The sequence below is a fragment of the Anser brachyrhynchus genome (assembly GCF_964034855.1).
Source record: "Anser brachyrhynchus genome assembly, chromosome: 2".
Lineage (NCBI taxonomy): Eukaryota > Metazoa > Chordata > Aves > Anseriformes > Anatidae > Anser > Anser brachyrhynchus.
The window spans coordinates 155,831,073-155,851,598 of NC_137695.1; the positions used below are offsets into that span (position 1 = coordinate 155,831,073).

General features: G+C 38.7%; 1 protein-coding gene across 13 annotated transcripts in view; it reads right to left on the minus strand.

Moving 5' to 3' along the window:
- FAM135B (family with sequence similarity 135 member B) overlaps window positions 1-20,526 on the minus strand; it is a 262,573-nt gene that overhangs the window by 25,490 nt on the left and 216,557 nt on the right. For 12 of the 13 annotated variants that reach the window (XR_013945897.1, XM_080578503.1, XM_080578510.1 and 9 more), the window contains 2 exons: window positions 5,463-5,616; window positions 2,365-2,414 (listed from right to left, as the gene is read on the minus strand). Coding sequence is in view for 12 of the 13 variants with exons in the window: in XM_080578503.1 (XP_080434629.1) it covers window positions 2,365-2,414; window positions 5,463-5,616 (204 nt within the window). In the remaining variant the exon portion in view is untranslated. The remainder of the gene's footprint in view (window positions 1-2,364; window positions 2,415-5,462; window positions 5,617-20,526) is intronic. The other variant, XM_080578506.1, reaches the window with a different exon arrangement.

The window sequence follows — 20,526 nt, forward strand, 5'->3', positions numbered from 1 at the left end:
TTTTTATTTGAAATTTAGCCAGTAAGCTACTTCTTACATCAAAGACTGAAAGCAGAGTCTTCAAAGAACATGAATTATTAATGTAAGCCATACTAGGACAAGGAGCATGATGGCTATTTTTCTAGTTTATTGATTCTTAACCTTTTGAACAGAAAGGAAAGAAGGAAGGAAAGAAGAAAGGAATAAGAAGAAGGAAGAGAGGAAGAGAGGAAGAGAGGGAGAGAGGGAGAGAGGGAGAGAGGAAGAGAAGGAAGGAAGGAAGGAAGGAAGGAAGGAAGGAAGGAAGGAAGGAAGGAAGGAAGGAAGGAAGGAAGGAAGGAAGGAAGGAAGGAAGGAAGGAAGGAAGGAAGGAAGGAAGGAAGGAAGGAAAGGAAGGCAGGCAATGCCTACTCCTAATTGTGAGAATTTTGCTGCCACGTACAGAGCAAGAGCCTGGCAACCCTTGCGATGCAGGTTAATTCCCAAGGACTCAGTTCCTCAAAGCAAAGCCCAGCAATTAAAATGATCACCAAATATGATTCTGGCTATTCTGCTCAAGTACTTGCTGCTGGGCAGTTCATCATGACTGCACTTTTCAAACCCCACTCAGGGTATTCTGGTTTTAACTACACTGTTATGCAAAACACATTTAGAGGGCTTTTTGGAGGAATTATTTTTTGCTCGATTGCTTACAAATTAATCACACAATTAAAAAAACATTGTCCTTCCATCTTCTCATTTTGAATATCTGCTGTGTCCTTGGGTTGAATACAAAACAGGGTAAAACTCGCTTTCTTCCCTTCTTTTGTTTTTATTTAATTTTAAAAACGGACCTGACTCTGGTAACACAGTGGTAATGGGAAACTAACCCCACAGGCTTCTCTCTGTATGGTTTTAATAGCATTTTCTTCCTTTATAAATGACTGCTCTTCGTATTTTCTGCTGAAGAGAAATGGTTTCAGTTCACGTATTCCTAGAGGCAAAAATACAGGGAGAGCTTTGCCAATACTCATCTGAACACCATACAGAGGTCCACACAACTTCTGCACGTACATTGCAGAGATGGTCAGTGCTGCCTCTAGGTCCTAACAATATTGTACGAGGTCTCAATAATTATGTCTTCTGAGTCTCTGCAAATTCACTGTCTTAATCATTAACTTATCAATAGAAAGTTATGATTCCAGGATGCTAATGCCAAATATTTTCATGGCATATAGGAAAATCATAGTTGGTTTTTGTTTGTTTGTTTGTTTTTGTTAACCCAAAGCCATTCTAGCTGTTGTGTTCTCCTATCTGATGCTACATTGTTACAGGCAGCTTTCAAAAAACAGTCAGGGCAATCTGGCTTTACTAATAAGGCCATGCAAAACAAGTCAAGAAGCTTCTTAGGAGAACAAGAATTGGACAGGAATTAGAAAATACAAAAAAATTAGGGCTGACATTTTCTGTTGTATGCCAAGCCAATTTGGACTTTGCTGGACTCATAAAAAATAAGTCCTAAGGAGTCTCTAGTGAGTGTTGTCTGACCCCCACATACACTTAAGGTTTCTAAATTTCTGCAATCTAGTTGAGTTGAGCCCCATAATTTAGGTTTCTCTACATCAAATTTAAATGAAATCAAATTTATTTCAAAGAATCCAACTTATGACTTAGAATTAAGAAATTTGCCTTTTCAAACATTTTTTACACACGGCTGACAAACATTAGCTTACCATTTGTAACTGTAGTGTAAATGTACTCGCAGTTCGGTTTGGTTTCAAATTCCCTTCATTAATTGTTATTTTGTCTTTCTTCCCTATGCTGTTTTCCTGCTAATAACCTGAGCAAATCAAAACTATTAGATCTCTGACTATAAAACATTTTCCCCAGTGATCAACTGCCGTTTGCATTTCTTCCTGACAACCTTGATGACTTGCCTGTGTCTCACTTGAAGCCAACGCAGCAGAAGTTCAAGACAGTAATTCAGTTGCACAGTGCCAAAATCACTTGTGTCTTCCCATGAGCCTCCCTACACATTTAGGTGTTTTTATTTGAAAAAAAAATGTGGCTGCACAACCTGCCAAAAAATCTTTTCTCCTGTCAGCACAAAAGCTGTAATTGCAACCTATCCCCAAAGCATTTTTTTGTGCATACTCTTGACACTCAGGGCTAGGATCACTGAAGGATCCTAAAGCAATCCAGCTGGTGAGTCGTTAAAAGTGACAGAAACATTATGTAAGTGAATAATCAAAATTATGTGAAATTGTTGGTGAAAAAGAAACATTCAGCAAACTTTCTGCTGGCACCAAATTCCCTCTCTCCCCACTCTGATACATGATTGTACTGTCTCAGTGCACTTGAAAAATGGACTTGCGAAAAGCAGACCAATTCTGTTGAAGAAAATACCTGCAGCTCTGTACAAAGCTGAGATAACGTATCTTCCGTGGAAAGCTCTTCTAGGGAAAAGAAACACAGAGAAAGAAACATATCAGGATTGAGAACATTAGGCGTGAAATGTTAAAGCTCTACTGTTTATTCACACAATGAATAGTCATTTGATGTTCTTTGCCAATGGACATGTTTCTGTTCGGATGTGGGCCCCCCCACGATACACCTTGTACTTGCAGAGGTACAGCTACAATTTCTGCTTATGCAGACCCAAACCGTTAAACTTGCACATGTTCTGGAAGGTTGTTAGGATGTAGAGGACAGAATTTCAGGGCTTTTCGTTGTCTACCCTCTCCCTTAGTAGAAGTTTGCTTATTAAGCTTTGGTGTTTATCAGTCTATATAAACACCTGAATGGAGGCTGCAAAGAGCCAGGCTCTTTTCAGTGGTGCTCACTGGAAATGGGCACAAACTGGAACACAGAAGGTTCTGTCTAAACATCAGGAAGCACTTCTTTACTGTGTAGTGCTTGAGCATTGGCACAGGTTGCCCAGAGAGGTCGTGGAATATCCCCACTTGGAGATCTTCAAAAGCCACTTGGACATGGTCCTGGGCACCCTGCTCTGGGTGTCCCTGCTTGAGTAGGGGGTTGGACCAGATGGACTCCGGAGGTCCCTCCCAGCCTTAACCATTCTATGATTTATGGCCAATTCCTGACCTAAATGCAATATTATCTCACCATTGGAAAATGTGAGCAAATGACATACAATAGGTGGTTCTCCTTATCATGCTACATGAGGCCATGTATTAAATGCCCTACATGTATGACTGCTAACAGACTGAGCATCTCTGCATCACCCTGTGGAATGTGAAGTACGTCACCACCCCTAGACCACGCAGCATTGCTTTGATATAGCCCTGAGAGAATCCAGCATAGGGACTCTCCACATTAAATGCACCACAAACTATAAAGCAGAGGAAGACATAAATCAGCTCTCCAACTTTGACAGCCAGATTTTGCAATGTGGAACTTTCTAGTAGTATACAGAAAGAAACAAAGCAGAGAAACCAAGCAACCGATCCCCTCCCCAATCCCCAAGTGATTCTTCTTAAATAATACTGAGGAATTTAAGAGGACAGAGTGAGATGTGTAACACCTCAAAAATATCTCTCCTCAGTTGGTAAAATTTGGGAGACAACAATTTCCACTTTTAAAGTCTAAACTAGACTATTAATTTTTTACTATATTATTCAGGGGGCTAGAAAAAGGAGTTTAGAAAGTCCACAGAGGAGATTTATTGTCTTGTATTTATCTTAATTATCTTTAGAAACCTATGACGAGATTAATTTCACCAAATATAGATGCCTAAAACTGAATGAGTCATTTATATTATTCTCCTGGCCAGTGGAGAAAAATGAGCAAGTACAAGGTGCAGTTCATGTCATCCTAAGGCAGAGAGCACTACTTGTCAGATAACACGTTTTATTGTCCTAAATGGGCCTGTTTCTCCCCAGTGACTGTAAGGACAGTCCAGGCAACTGTCTCATATAAAAACTGGCTTGATGTTCATCATCCTGGGTAAATCTTATACCCCATGATTTTTTCTGTGCTTTGCAACAGGCCTCAGAAGGCTAGCCTTAAAATCCAATCTTCAGTAGATTTTTAGGCTGTGAATAAAATGATGCAAAGAGTGCTCTGCTCAAGCAGCTAAAAAGGGTATTTGCATTTAGTAAATTTGCATGTATTACAACAAGTACATTTGCAAATTAAGTGCCTGCTTCAGTACTAGTAGTCATTTGAAAACTAAGTCAACTGTATTCAGAAAGCCAATATGTGCGTATCTGGGGCTGTTCTTCAGTTGTGGTCAACCAACCATACGTAACTCTGCCATCTCCCAGTCTATAAGCCTGTCAAGGTAAAATACAAATCATCTAAAAATGTGCCTGATAACCAAGATGCCTGAAGCAAGGGTTTTGTTGCATGTTGAATTCTGTTTGACAGCTCATAAATTGCAAATAAAAATGCTGTACTTTTTTTTTCTTTTTTTTTTTTCCTCATAGCTGAATTGAATAACACAGTATGTGCTCTTCCCATCCCATGAGTTTCAGGTTTCCCATGAGTGGAAATATATATCAGGGAACAAAACATAAAGTGGAAAATAGAAGCTATCAAGCTCATAAGTCTGTACAGAATAATGTATTATATTTGAAAGTGCATGTAGTACCTACACAGTAAAAAAGGAGAATGATTTTATCCTCCCTTTTTTAAATCTGCTGCCCAATGCAATCAATTCTCTTAATATAATTATCCCTGAAATACAACAAACTGCTAACTTAGAAAAAATGTGCATTCAGATGTACAATGAGACAAAACCACAGATGAGACACATGCCTTAAATTCAAAGAAACAGGTGGGAGCGCAGGAATTAGTCAGGGATGCTCCTCATTTTCACAGGAGCTCATGCTGTCATTACAAACATGACTAAACACAAATTACTGAGCTCCGTCCTGCAAATCCAGCCAGACAGCACTTCTGTGTTGGACCCAATAGGCCTGACCAGTTAAAAATGCTTCTGCCAAAAAATCTAGAAAATCTATTTAAACAAATGAACTAGGAAGAAGAGCAGAATGTTTTTAAAGAGCAAGATGTAATTATAATATGGGCAGAGAAGTGCATTGTAAAGCATAAGGGAGGGAGTACATTTCAAAAACATTCATATCACCTTTCAGATTTTTGTTTTCAGTTTAAAAAAATACACATTTGGTTGAGAGTAAAAATTACTAGTCTTCACTAGATCTCATGGTGATTTTGAACTGAAAGTTAAAATCTCCAAAAAGTAATGGAGTCCAAATATCATTTAGAGGCAAGTATTCTGAGAAATTTATCAGAACACTTTACCCTTCTACATATCAGGCAACCTTCAGTTTCTATAAAACGATTTTCATAAGCGGAGAAAGCATTAGTGTTTAATAGTGTGCCAGAATAAACACTAATCAGGAAAGAGGGAGAAAAATCCTCTAAAATCTCTACACAGCCCAAGAATTTTAGTACTAAAATATGTATTGAAAACACAGCAATGGTCTATATTCAGTGATTTAAAATGTCTGTTCCCTTACCCAACTTCAGCTGTGGTAAATCAGGAATCTCCTTCATTATGAGGGTGTAGTACATGTGAAGTCCTCTTTGAGCATTCAAGAGCAGAAGACAGAGGTCCTTATGCCATTTGTACGCATGCTGCATGCAGTTTTCAGATGGGACATAAAAGCTGCCCTGTATAACAAAAGCATCAAGAAAAGAAAAATACAGAGATTACAATTATTGCTCTCCATTTGTCCTACAAATTTCCACAAAAATTTGATTGTGGTCAGCCTTTCACTTCTAACCAAGCATCTGGCAACCAGATCTACTTCCTAACCATATAACCCTAACACTGTCTCATTCTCTGCGCATGCTTTTCTCAAACCATACCAAAACTATTCGGTCCCAGGAATGCTGTCACATATATCCTGAAATTAAAATGAGGACAGAATAAGTCTTATTAGTAGATAGGATGGCAATACCATCTGCATTTTTTCACTACTATGAGTTTTTCTGTCCTCCAGGATCAACATCAGGTTTATTAGTTGTCTTGCGAGAAAAGACGTCATTGGACAGTCCACAGCACATTTATACAAAAATGTCCCAAACTGCTTTACACTTAGAACATAAGCTGAGTTTACAATAAGGCATTCTAGATCAAAAGTTTTCAGTTCCATCAAAAGCACCACTTCTAGAAATAATTTATATTTGCAATTTGCACTGTTCAGACTTTAAAATAAAACTGTTTCTTAAACTGTGCTTTTGTGGCCAGAATTTCAAGGAGAGTTGCAAGTAATATTATGACAACTGTTAGTAATAGCTCTGTTTCCTAGGTCTCTGTGAATGATGCATTTTAGCGGTTTTCATCAGATCATGGAACTGCTATCCTCTTTCAATTTCTGGAAATGGTGCAGCAGAAAGGTCTGTGAGCACTTGCAGTCAATGACTGTAGCTGGTTCTTGATTCTCCACTGACTCTAGTCACGGGGTGGGGTGTGATGGTGTATTCCCCCACACACCTGAGCTTTCACCCATGATCCTGCTCAAGTGATAACCACCAGTGGGGGTCATGATGTCTGCAGACAGCTCAGATTGGACTCTGAGAAGACAGATAACAACACGGTAGCCAAAGGCTAATTGAGCATGTGCCAACCAAAATATGGTTGGTATGCAAATATGACTGAGTCCATTATCTTACCCCATAAACAGGGGGCAGCCCAGAGCCCGTTGAGCTCCCTTACACATCAGTGGGCTGTATGCTAGGATTGCTAGGATCTCTGCTTGAGTAGGGGCACCTCTCAAGGTTACTCCTTGAGGATGAGAGATTCGTCACCTATTAGAGATCCTCAGTAAGGGACTAATAGCTTGCTGAAACTCTGCAAACTTACATTTCAGATTTATTGTGCACATAGTCCTTTAGACATAAACTGTTGACCAAGTCTGGGACTAAGATTGGATCCAGTGATACCCAAACTCCTTTGAAAAGCAAAAGGGTCCATTCTGAACCTCATAACTCAATGGGAGGCTCTCCTTGACAATATCATCTGACCCTGTCCTCTATGCAGTAAATAACTGAGCATACCTTGCCATTGAGTTTTTTTAAACCATTCTTAATTTACCATTAACTTCATTAAATCACCATCTTATATCAATAAAACATATTGCTGCTTCTCTCTTACCAGTGAAGTGCATCACTCATCCACAAAAACCACACAGGATTAATTTATCCGCTTTGCATGAAGAGCAAGGGTCATGAAGACAAAGAAAGACAGCAAGGTACTTTTCCCTTGATCTTTATTAAACACTAGGTAAATTGAGCATACATCTAGATGTGCATTTTAAAGCATATGAGCTGCACAAAGTCACCAGGACACGACTTCCCCTCTATCTATGGAGAAACATGAACAATTTGCAAGTTACTCCACTGCTGATCATTTATGGGGAAAAAATACAATTCCTACATACCCTGCTAGGTACTGATTGTCTTTATGGACACTAAGTAATGGGTTCTTATTAAGCCAACATCCCCAGTAGCTATGCACCTCCAGGAAGAACAGCGAAGACTCCAACTATGTGTCAGTGCACCTCCTTTGTTTTTCTCCCTTTGAGTCCCCCCAATAAAGGCTGTATTTCATGGCTTTTAGCTTGAGCTGGGATGTGTTCCTCAACTTTCTTGTGTAAAATGTCAAGATGTTAACTTGTGTTCTGTGGCTGACACAATTGGGACTGCTCAGCTTGGCCCCTTAGAGAAATGGCTAATGGTAATTGACTGAGTTGGTTGTTCTTGGAAGGTTTCAAAAACTCCAGCCTCATCATGAATCTATATTTTACTCTCACCATGGAAAACACAAAAAAGACAGCATACAGAAATGCTGCTGGGAATAAGAGAAAATCTGATGTGGATTGATACACAATGTCACGAAACAAAAGTCCTGTTTTATAATCCATTGCCGAATTTTAAGCAGAAATTGCTCTGGAATTTAAATGCTACACTGACAAGCAGAAGAAACAATGGGAGATAATTTCATAGTTCATACCAGTACTATAACACAGTATTGTCAAGCAAGTCTAAATTTTTATAGGTCTGTTTTCAGCCTTTCTTGTCATAAATTGTTGTTTAAAACTAAAATGAAAAAGTAATAAGAAAGCACAACTGCAGGTGGGCTCAAAAATGTGTGAACTAAAGACACTAAAAATCCTTATTGATTAGCTGTTTTAAATGCATTAGTGTTTGCCTAATAGTCATATGGTGCTTTTTAAATTTTCTGAATTAATAAAACTTCTTACAGATCAGATGGACCAGTTTGGAGAGCATGGGAGTTTAGGAGGATATACTTTGCAAAGATTTACACAGTATTAAAACACAGAATGGGGAAAGAACTGTTATTAAAAATAGTTTTCAATGTTATATGTTAGCAATAGAACTTGGTCATTATTGTAGAAATATGAAATAATTTAGGTCAGAAGGGACCTGTAGAGAGCATCTAGTCTAACTACCTGCTTAAAACAGTTATGAACAGATCAGGCTGCTCAGGTGTTGTGTCCTGCTGGGTCTCGAACATCTCCAGGGAGGTAGATTTCACCACCTCTCTGAGCAACTTGTTCCAGTGTTTAACCATCTTCACAGAGCTGTTTTGGGGACAGTTGGCCACTGATACGCACTACTGCCTTGGGTTTGTTCATCCTAGATGCAAGAATTTTTTATTTTATATTATATTTTTTATTTTATTTTGGTTATCTTCATGAGGTTCCTACTGCTCCATTTCTCCAGCCTGTTGAGGACACCCTGAGCAGGAGACCTTTTTGCCCTCCACTGTAGTGACTGCTCCTTCCAACTTGGTTTTATCCAGCTTGGCAATGGGCTGTTCTTACGGTCTCAGTGGTTTGCTCTTGTAGATTAAACAGCACTCTCAGGCCTCATTTGCCCGCCAGGGTGGTTTCCCAAGGAATCCAGACAAGAAAGTCCCTAAACAGGCCAAAATCTGGTCTTCTGAAGGTTTGTAATCCTGCTGTTTAACTTGATCAGCAATCTCGGGATGTTAAACACCATAGTCATGTAGTTGTGGCAGACGAGGCTGCCCTTAATAGGCGTGAGAAGAGGCAAGTCCCAGACCTAATTCTTATGCGTCAGACTTGAAGTGTGACTCTGTGATAACCATTTGTCCCATACATTCACTGGTGTTGCTGACATAGGTTATTTGCATCCTCCAGTGACCACTTTTCAGAGATGCAGCCAAGACTTGCCATTTTTGGCAGCACTGTTATACACACCTGAGAGCTTGAAATGTAGGACTGAAGGACTGAAGGACAGAAATTGTACTTTCTCTTTTGTAGACAGAAGTATGAGAAGAACTTACCTGTCCATGTCCACTTTTGATCATTTCTGTCAGTTAATTCTACGGACTTACTCAGGATTTCAGGAAATAAATTAGATTAGTGTGAATCCGAAATTCTATTTAAAAGGTCAGATATTTCTGAAGATCCTCTAACATTAAGTCCCAGACCAATTAGTTTCAGAGACACTGCAAAAGCAGCAAGCATCTGGAGTCACTGCCCTAGTAATCTGTGACATGAATAGTATAAATGCCAACCTAAATTAATTTATTTATTAAAGACATCTCTAGTAATTATGTCATTTTGGGGGAGGGAGGGTATGTATGAACAGCAAGAGTGTATGTATGGTGGAACAGGTTGTTTCTATATTAATAGAGAAAAGCCACCTCCATATTAATCATTTCCGAGCTCTAGGGTCCTGTGAAATCAAAAGAGCAGAACCTTTGCCACCATTTCAGCCATACTCTATACAATTCAGTCTGGATCCTCCTTTCCGTAAAAGAGTTGTTTTCAGATGGAAGAAATATGGCTAGCAAGTGGTGCAGTCCTCCAATGAAATGTTGGCTTTCTACATATGCAGGATGATACTGACGATACACAAGCTGTTGCTTCTGCTTCCTCCTTAATGGAGCACCATCTTCTAATATGAAGCAGTACGGTGAAGGAAAAACTAACCTGGAGTATTTCTCACAGAAATAAGGCTTCAGCTTTATATCTTCCATTTGAAGAGAAAACATATAAGGAGAAACATTGTCAAATATCTTCACTGAAAGCAGACAAAATTAAGAAAGTCCTGGGCTGTGAGAGAAGGACTCACACAAGCAAACACAGATATGTATTTCTGAGCTACAACCTCTTTTGAGAGATAGAGAACTGATGAAGAAAAATGCATTGCTGTGGAATTACTGTTTTTATGACTAAAATGACATCTAAAATCAGGGAATTTAATTGTGGCCATTTCTTCCCATTAAATAAAGGAAACATTGGACAACTGGTGACATATTCTACACTGCAGAGATGATAATAATTAGTAGCACTGAATAAGACCTCCACAGATGAGTCAAATTTCCTGTACCATTGCTGTGCATCAAAGTGTATTTCTTCAAAAATTACTGTGAGATATTGATAATATACATGAGTGCATAGAGGCCTGAAGAGGTTACTCCCACATCTCCTTCATCCTCCTGTCACAGTTCTCTCCAGGAGGAATATCTGTACTGAAGAAAGGTGCTGTGCTCTCAGAATATCTTTGCATGGGAGAACTAGCACTGCACAGTTACAACTCAAGGCAATGCCAAACAGGCACAGCCTAGGCCACACCGTGCATTATTAAGAAGCCATATCACTAAGCTGAAGCATTCTGGTGCAACTCTGTTAAGTGGCAACTGACTTCAAAATCCTGTTGTTTAATGGGAACATCCATCCCAATTTGACAAATCATCGTGTCAAGGTGGAAAGTGACCATGATGGAGAAAAAGACACCAAGTTCCAAATCTCTGGTCCTTCAACAACTTCACAAAACTGCTTAGAAAGTTGTCACACACACAGAGGAGGCAGAGCAGAACATAAAAGGGATTATTAAACCCACCTCAGGGACAGTTTAGCTAACATGAGCTAAGGTCTGTGCATCCTCATCTGCTGGGGACCCAAGCATGGCAGGCATCTGTCAGATGAGGCCATTATAAACTGCTGCAGCTAAACAGTCTATCCGTCACTGTTCAGTAAGCTGAGAAATGTCAGGAAATGCCCTCCTTTGGGATGGTCTGAAGACTGCATACCTTCCACATTCTCTATTTGAATCGACTTTTCTTCTGTGTCATTTAGGTGGTCCACTAGGTTATAGCCTGGAAGAGGGCTCCACACTACAACACTAACAAATCAAGTTTAGTAGCAAACACGGTACATGTTATTCTAAGGAAAAATAGTGATGTAAAAATAAGTCAGGAAAAGCACTATCTTTGACCCATTAAATAACTACGAAGTGCTCAGAACTCTGGGCTTCTTGGATTGGGAGGACAGACATATTTTTCTCCAAAGGGTCTACTTCTGGTTAAGATGCAATTCATATTAAAACAGGTATTGAAGCTAACAATCCCAGCTTGCCCAAAGCATGATGACTGCACTGAGCTTGTAAAATCCATTGTGAAATTACACATTAGCTTCCTTGGTAAATGCATTTTAAGTTAATTCCTTTGGCCTACTGTTATTCTAATCTCATTAGTTTGCAGTTAAGGATAGAGTTTTCTTTGCTGGTTGCAAAATACATCAGTGCTGTCTTCCTTTTCCAAGACCCTTTCTGTCTGTAATAATAGACTGTATCTCTGGCTTTTGCCCTTTTCTACTTCTGAAAACTTTGGGAGCAAATGAATGCCTGACAAATCTTCACTTCAAGACTTACCACCTAAAGGTACTTTGCTAGCAGTGATGGATGATGATACAGAAGCTACTAGTACTGACAGCAGAGAAAAGTATGACTTCTATTGTGCCAACAGCATCAGAGGCAAAATAGATCAAGAAAGCCAAGAGATGATAGAAAAAGAGGCAGTCAGGAAGACAATACAAAGAACTGCAAATAATGGTTATAATTCCAGACTACAATGATTTGCTTTAAGAGTTGTTTTTCCTGTGATCTGTGAAAGGACGTCAGCTGTATTGATCCCAAATGAAAAAAATTTAAAAAAAATAAAAAAATTGTCCCATCGATTGCCAATATCTTTTTGATGAACCCTCACATTGAGTCCTGTGTGCGGATTTGGGCATCACAATTTAGGAACAATATAAAACTATTAGAGAGTGTCCAAAGGAGGGCAACAAAGATGGTGTAGGGTCTAGAGGGTGAGACATGGCTGAGGCCACTTGTTTTGTTCAGCTTACAGAAAAGAAGGCTGAGGGGTGACCTAATCACAGACTACAGTTTCCTCAAGAGGGAAATCATGGCAGGAGGCGCTGATCTCTCCTCTCCGCTGACCAGCAACAGGACCCGAGGGAACGGCATGGAGCTGTGACAGGGAAGGTTCAGGCTGGATGTTAGGAAAAGGTTCTGCACCAAGAAGACAGTTGGGCACTGTAACAGGCTCCCCAGGGCAGTGGTCATGGCACTGAGCCTGCTGGAGCTCAAGAACCATTTGGTCAATGCATAGGGTTTGATTTTTTGGTGGTTTGTAGTGGCAGCAAATATAAAATACTTCCTAGCTCCTTGCTTATTAGTTGTGAAATAGAAAAAAAACATTTTCCTAAAAGATCAGGTGAACACCTACGGGTACACATTATATCAGAAAGGATATATCACTTATGTATGTTTGCAGGGTGCAATGAAGAACAATGTACATACAGCCTTAATCTGTCCTTTTCTCAGTTAACCGATCATGATCATAGAATCATAGAATATGAATGTGGTGACATAAAGAAAAACCTAGTCAAATGCCAGGTTAAAAAACAAACAAACAAACAAACAAAAACCTGCTAAGTATTTTGCAAATGCAAAGGTTTCTGTTCAATTTGACCATGTTCTGCAAAGCTAGATCCTGACACTGGACTCTCACTGTCCTTTGTCCATCTGTCCTCTAAGAGGTTCTTCTAGGGTTTATCCAGCCAAGTAAAATAGCCTATAAAAAACAACAACCCCCAAACAAACAAAACATTCTTGACAGCTTCCCTGCTAAATATATTCAAATAAATCACCCTTTAAAATGACTGTGTCCCGTGTAATGTTCTTTTCAGTCAACAGATTTCTCCTATAATTACAGTGAATTACTTTATAAATGTACTTTTCCTTTATAACAAGAGAAAGGAAAATTACTTGAGAAAAACAAACACAAATTAAATAAGGTTCATGCCAATTCATTACTGTAATGCAGAGAACAATTTGTGGATATCCACTTCCAGTGTACCAAATCCACCTAATATCAAAAGACACCAATTGGATTTTATGCTCTGTTATATACACTAAGCTGTATTTCTTTTGTATTAATTTCACAAAATATGTTAACTGTATGAAAAGTTCAACAATAGCACTAGCAGCTGGTAAATTAGACCCTTTATATTTAATCTAATTCAAAACAGCATTCTGTAATTTAGATTCAAATTCAAATTGCTTTTCAAGAATTTTGAGATACTAAAAAGCCATTGCAGACTAATTAGATGAGTTTGGCGGTCTCCAGCAGTTTTTCATTAGCAGACAGTATTAGCCCACCTTGCCTATTTCTGGCAAAGATTGAGATATCTGCTTGGAACAGGGAAAGAAAAGTCAGCACCCCAAGATGAATGCAGTCTCTGAGAGCACAGTGTCTGCATCTTCATACCCGTATTTGTCACATAGCATATTATTTTTGGTCTAGCTTCGAAACCACTGAGAAAGGAGATTTTGCATTTCTACTCTAGAGACTGTTTTTTAAGATAGGAGATCTCCTGTCAGCTGGTGGTTTGAAGAGAAATGATAGTCAACAGTTTGAAATAATACATTATATTTACACCTCATTATTATATTTGTAAAAAAGGATTAAAAGGTGATTTCTGGTCATTAGGGACATGGCTGATATATATGGACAGAAGCATACTTTCACATGCAAGAAAATACATGACAAAGAGGGATATTCGTATTTTATAATTAAAACAAAACAACAATTAAACAATAAAAAAAATCACAAAGGATCACAAAAATCAACAGGAAGGGAACTAGGAGTTATATTACACAACATAGTATGCCAGTTATATTATTGCTGTCAATTGTTTCACAAATATTTATATGTGCAAAGTGTTTGTTAAAAAACAAAAGCCTAATTTATTAGACACTTTGCATCGGCTAACACTTCTATGGGAGCCCAGTCTCCTGAACAGAGCAGTTGGTTGCCATCCAGATGATGACCTGAATTTCCATTGCAAGATTCCTTACAGTGATCCTCAGCTGGATCAGATGAGACTCCCCAGACTGCTGTTCTGATGAATTCCTGTATCTCACTGGGCCATGATCCTGTGTGACCACTCCAGCACATGCGTGATCCATTTTTATTTTGTCTTAAAACATATACAAAGTATTTTATTAATACCTCAACTATTTATGAAAGTCCATCTTATTTGACCGTCTCTGCCTCTGCAGGAATAGCACCTATTGACAACCCACAATACCTTACCTTTGGTCAATTTTGCAGCAGGAACCTCCCAGCAGAGTCTCTGGGACAGCTGGATTGCCCAGAGGATATTTGTTAGCATACCAAAGCACGCAAGTAGTGCCAGTCAACAGGTCTGAGACCTGCCCAGGGGAATCTCTGGGACAGCCTGAAATTCCCACCTAGGTTGCTCCTCCACCACTGAGACAAATGCTGCTTCTAGGTGGTACCACTTTCTCTCAAATTGATCTGTTGTCTCATTCATGCAGATAACAAGATGAGGAGTTCTTGGACCTCCAGTGCCTATTAAAGCCTAAGTGCTCCAGCCGTCCAAACAGTCACAGCCCTAACACCATACTACCCTATACTATATTATAGGATGAACTTGAACTTCATCCTCGTATCACACTTAACACATAATTCATAGTTCTTGCCACCAGTGTGAAAAAAGCTTTATTTTACGGAAGCTTAGAAATGCTTTCAGAAGCATAATTTTAATTTCCAAAAACATATAGAATAATAATAATAATAAATGTTACTTATATTTCAGTTAAGACAGAGGTCCCAACTGAAAAAAAAAAATAATGAAGGTCTGCTATATCTACCTGTCCAAAAAGACAGTAAGCAAACACAGATTTACCAAATGGCTAAAATTATTTTAGTTTTTCATTTCTGCTGACCTTCCTTTCTCCCCCTTCAATATTCTTTTTTTTTTTTTTTTTTTTTACTTCTTTCTGGGAAACCAATATTACACTCACTGAGAAAGAACTTCATTTTCACTTGAACTGACACACAAGACTACGCATGCTGAGGGAGAAGTTATATCACTGTTAATTAAATCAGTGTTGGGAATGAAAAATGTAAAATTCCCACAGCTTCAACAGAGTGCCTCATCAATGAACCAGTGGTGGGAGGAGGGCAAGTTCTAATCCCATTTACCAAAACTGGTTGCTTGTCAAAATTACTTTTGTCTTGAGTATTGTGTAAATATGCTAAACTGAACTCCAAGAAAAGACAAAAGATGCAGGGGAATGCCTCCTCCTGAGGCTCAAAGAGGTTCTTATGGCAGGAATGAGATTCAAAAGGGAAAAAAAGAACCTCAATCAATTAAAAAGAAGTAGTTTTAATGAAAATGTTTCATGAAAAAAACAAACAAACAAACAAAATAATATACACATAAAAAACTATACATATATACAAATTTATGCATACATGTATATTTACACTTCCATTCAGCTATGGAAAACAACAACAACAACAAAAAGAAACAAGTCTTCCCCATTCATTCACTTATCAATAAAAAATAGCATAGATTCCTGTGCCAGACAGTGAAAAAAAAAATATTGGCAAATTCAAGAGCATTTCATAGGTCATAGGCATGAATATCCATAGTGACCAGCTTGCAGATGCTCTAGTGAGATCATGTTTTTTTCTTTGCCTGTTTTCCTTAGCAAACACAGCATATTCAATCAGGTTGTCTGTGTATGTCAGTATGACAGTGCTTCCAGAAATTTTTCTACATGGTGGCTGAATTTAGCCTTCTTTGAGAGATAGGAAGACATTTCCAATATGTTAAGTGCCTAAAGCGTAGGGAAAATGGGCAGCTAGAATAGAAAAGGGACTTAAAATACTGGTCTAACGGAAAGACTTTAGGCAATAAATAAAGGGCATGATACACAAAGCTTGATCCTATCTGGGGGAGAAATCTGTTATGAAAGAAAATGTTGGTTGGTATTTCATAATACAAGGTATAATTTGACATTTCTATTAACTCCTAGAAGTTAGGGTTACTTTCCAAAACGACTGGGGTGACAGTAGAGTAGAAAAATTATTTAAAACTGGAGTCCGACTTAATGACAATTTACACTTTGTACAAAAGCTAGCACAAAGAAAGTATTTAATTTGAGACCCTTCAAAAATAGGAATCATCAGGCTTGAAAAAGAGCCATCATCTGAACAGTTACAAGAGAATTATCCTGGTCAGCTCTAACGGTTGTGTCTCTGGGTTTCAATACTACAAGACACTTAAAAAACACAGGCTGTAGTTTCTCAGTTAAGAATGGCTGAGAAAATGAATGGCTGAGAAAGATGAAGTGTCCAAGAAAGTGTTTGATAGGAAAATTTCCATCTAAAAATGTAATTCTTAAATTCCTATTAAAAAAAAAAAAAAAAGCAACAAAAATCACATTGATTTCCAATAAAGTTCTTCTAGGAAAAAAAAAAATAGTAAAAATCTGACAAATTTCCAAATGTCTTATTTTGACACTCTCAAAGAAAAACATTTTGACTTTTTCATTTCAAATAAAGCCTCTGGCTAGTTTTTATTTATTTATTTATTTATTTGGTCAAAATCATATTAAAATTGTAGGAAATTGTACAGTTTAAAGGTGCAAAGCCAAACAAAATTTTTTCTTCTATGCACGGGTCTCTTTTTTCAGATTTTTCTTTTACAGTACATTTTATAATTTTTGATTTTCATTTCAATACAAATGAAACCAAATTCTGAAGTCTCCTCAGATTATCTCAAATCTATTTCCTGTATCACGTTGAAAATTAAACCTAGGCAGACTGCCTAAGTCGAGTTACATCCTAACATATCTTCAGCAGTGTCACAATGGCTCTTCATGTAAAAACATACAAAGAAGTCTTAAAAAATTCTGCTGATGATGAATAAGGAAAAAAAATCTTTCCTCCACCTGAACTCTAGGGTTATACATCACTTTGGATAAAATGAAAGCCATAAAATAATTTTTCTAGCAGTATTTAAGCACCCGAGAAGACGTCTTATGAAAGCTAGAGCAGGTGTCTGACAAGAGGCATACTTCTTCCAAGAAGAGCACTGAATCATCTGGCACAAGAAAAGTCATATGCCTTCCTTTCCCTCCATTAGACATATGTATGAAAATGACACATATTAATCCATATCTTCATCTTGTAGGTATTAAGAGTCTGGTTTAGGGAACACTCACAAAGCTTTCTGAAGTAAAAGAAATAAAGAAGTAAAGCTTTCTGAAGTAAAGCTTTCTGACAGGATCTTTGGCTAAGAGATGGTACAGCAGTACTGAATAATTATTTTATGGGAAAAAAGCAGTGGTTGATTTTTCAAACAATGTGAACATAAATGCTAATGCCGAGAGAGAGAGAGAGAGAGAGTTTAGATAGATAGACAGTCATATACATGTATATATATATATAAAGCTGACTTCTATATGTAATTCCAAATTTAATATTTATAAATATTCTCAAACACACATATATACAGTGTGAATGCAGACCTCCTAAGCAAAATAACACAGTGCAGACACCAAAAAGAACCTTAGTGTCCTTTCTGATTAAATAGAGTCCATGCTGCTTACCAACAGATAAGGAAAGCAAATCCACTCCTGTTGCTGTGATCAGACAAGGACCCCTGAGCTGAAGAACTGCCTTGTTTTAACACATCACTGCAGGCAGCAAACAAAATCAGTAAGGTTTTAAAAGGAAACTTGTTAGCATACTTTTGTCTCTCCCACACATTATGTACACACTCACACGTGTAAGACAGACCATTCCATGACATAATGAAATTGTACCATTAGAAATTGCATTAAGGACAACAGAATGTACAAAAAATGTTTTGACCCAACTTTTACACATAGCAATAGGGAAGGACACATCCAGCTGCTGCTCTGGCTACAGTGGAGATGGTCTTATGCTATGTACTCATGCAGATTAACATCTGGTGAAGGAATTTTGCCCTTTGCGCCACTACCATTTACTACTTGATACTAAATGAATGAGTAAGTGTACCCAAATATTGTATATTATCTGAGTGCTTTTGTTTCAAAAAGATCACAATTAGTTACCTAGGTGGCAATTGTCGTAGCTCTAACACATCTCCCACTTTGCTCACATAAGAAGAATGAGATTAATATCTCCGTTTTACATTTGGACTGTAAGCATCTCCAGCTCAGAAAATCACCCTAGTTTCCCTTCATAGCACATGGAGGGAAACAAGCACTTTTACCTTCCCTACTGTAAACGTTCATGGTATAATGCATTATAAACAAGTAGAGAATAATCTGCTGAATAAGAAAATGTGTTAGCACTTTCTCAAGCTCTCTTCAGTTTCTAAACTACACTCTTAAGATATATATATATTAGAGTGGGTCAACGATGTTCAAAATACAGTCAGATCTATTGGAGGTTTGGGAGGTCTAGTGGCATGGAATAGACCCACGAGCTGTGAGTGACTGGTTTCTCTCAGGGGCATCTCAGTTTCCAGGGGGGACTGATCTATTCTTTCTTCCCATGTGGAGGCTCAAGGAGTTGTTTTGGATGTTACATGTTCTGTTTCAGAACATCACACACACTCATGCTTTAAAATGATCTCAGCAGCTATATGAACTGGACACCGGAAAATATCAACAGATCCTACACCTACAGAAGAATAAAAGTAAAGTATTCATTGCAGAATTGGCACTCACACCTCTGGGGTTTTACACCTTCCTCTCTACCATACACCTCTTCCATACCCACTGCTGCCAGGCTGTTTCAATGACATTGTAAAATTGTGTATTCCATACTTGTGGTGTTATCATCAAGTTGAGTCAACAACATACTGCAGGTTACTAATGGGAAGGGAAGGGAAGGGAAGGGAAGGGAAGGGAAGGGAAGGGAAGGGAAGGGAAGGGAAGGGAAGGGAAGGGAAGGGAAGGGAAGGGAAGGGAAGGGAAGGGAAGGGAAGGGAAGGGAAGGGAAGGGAAGGGAAGGGAAGGGAAGGGAAGGGAAGGGAAGGGAAGGGAAGGGAAGGGAAGGGAAGGGAAGGGAAGGGAAGGGAAGGGAAGGGAAGGGAAGGGAAGGGAAGGGAAGGGAAGGGAAGGGAAGGGAAGGGAAGGGAAGGGAAGGGAAGGGAAGGGAAGGGAAGGGAAGGGAAGGGAAGGGAAGGGAAGGGAAGGGAAGGGAAGGGAAGGGAAGGGAAGGGAAGGGAAGGGAAGGGAAGGGAAGGGAAGGGAAGGGAATTATCTAAAGGTAAGAGAGAATTTTCTGTGTTTTCTTTTACAGAAGAAAACTGCCATGAGGAAAATATCTGTTGAGCAACTTTTAAAGGATGTGAGCTGGCATCATTCTGCTTTAGCTTGGTGTCAGCTTTCTCAGGGGTAAGAGGTTTTAAATGAGCACAGGGTTGTAGTAGCCCTGATGTGCACGCCTGAGAATGGCAAAGGTGGAATTGGACAGATTTCCTGCCCTTATATCCACACCTAGATGATCATTCCCCATATGTGGCCAAGGCCAAAGTAGCAGAATTACTTGAGTCTGCTTGTGTACTGGCATGTAGACCGGCTGGGAGCTGACAAACATATTATTGAAAAACAGTTCTCTTGCACGTGACATTTCTCTCATGGAGTTTGGCACAATATGCTATTAAACATACAGAACTTGTATCATACTGCATGCACCAAAGAACTTGGCTCAGTGTTGCTTTCTGATACACAGAGCCAGAGCAAATGGTCGCTGAAATGCTCTTTATTGAATAAAAGCAATAGCGGGGACCACAGCTTCCTATCTAAGAATGTCAGGCTCTATTAAATAGTGCCAGTCACTGCCAGAGAAAGAGTGACTTCAGGCCTGAATCTCTGTTCACATGTGACTAGGGCTATGGGAATAATTGATTTTACAGTTCGATGCCAGAACTGGGGAAAAGGAACATGTTAGGTCAACTCAGAAAGAATTTCCTTGTTCATAGTGAAATGAAAGACTTTTTTTTTTTTTTTCCAAGGCAGTTTTAAGAATGACTGCGAGTTATCAGATTATTCTGTTTTAACAAGTCAAGATCTATCAGTTAAGCACCACAACAGACCTTGTATACCCTCTTAACAAACTACAGATATGAATTAAAACATACTTCAAACTTCTTTGTGTTGTGAAGCTAGATAAAGAACCATGTGCTAAATCAGTTAACATAAAACAGCATGCCATAATGATGTTCAATATGGGAATCAATAAATAATAAGATGCAGAAAGGATGTTCCTATGGGAAATATTTACCAACCTACTGTAATAAATGCCTGTTTCACTGTTTTCCACAAAGGTAGTAGAATGAACTTGGTGATCCTATGATCTGTGTGGACGTGTAGATGTGGTGTTTTGGGACATGGTTTAATGTTAGTCCCCCTGCAGCCCAC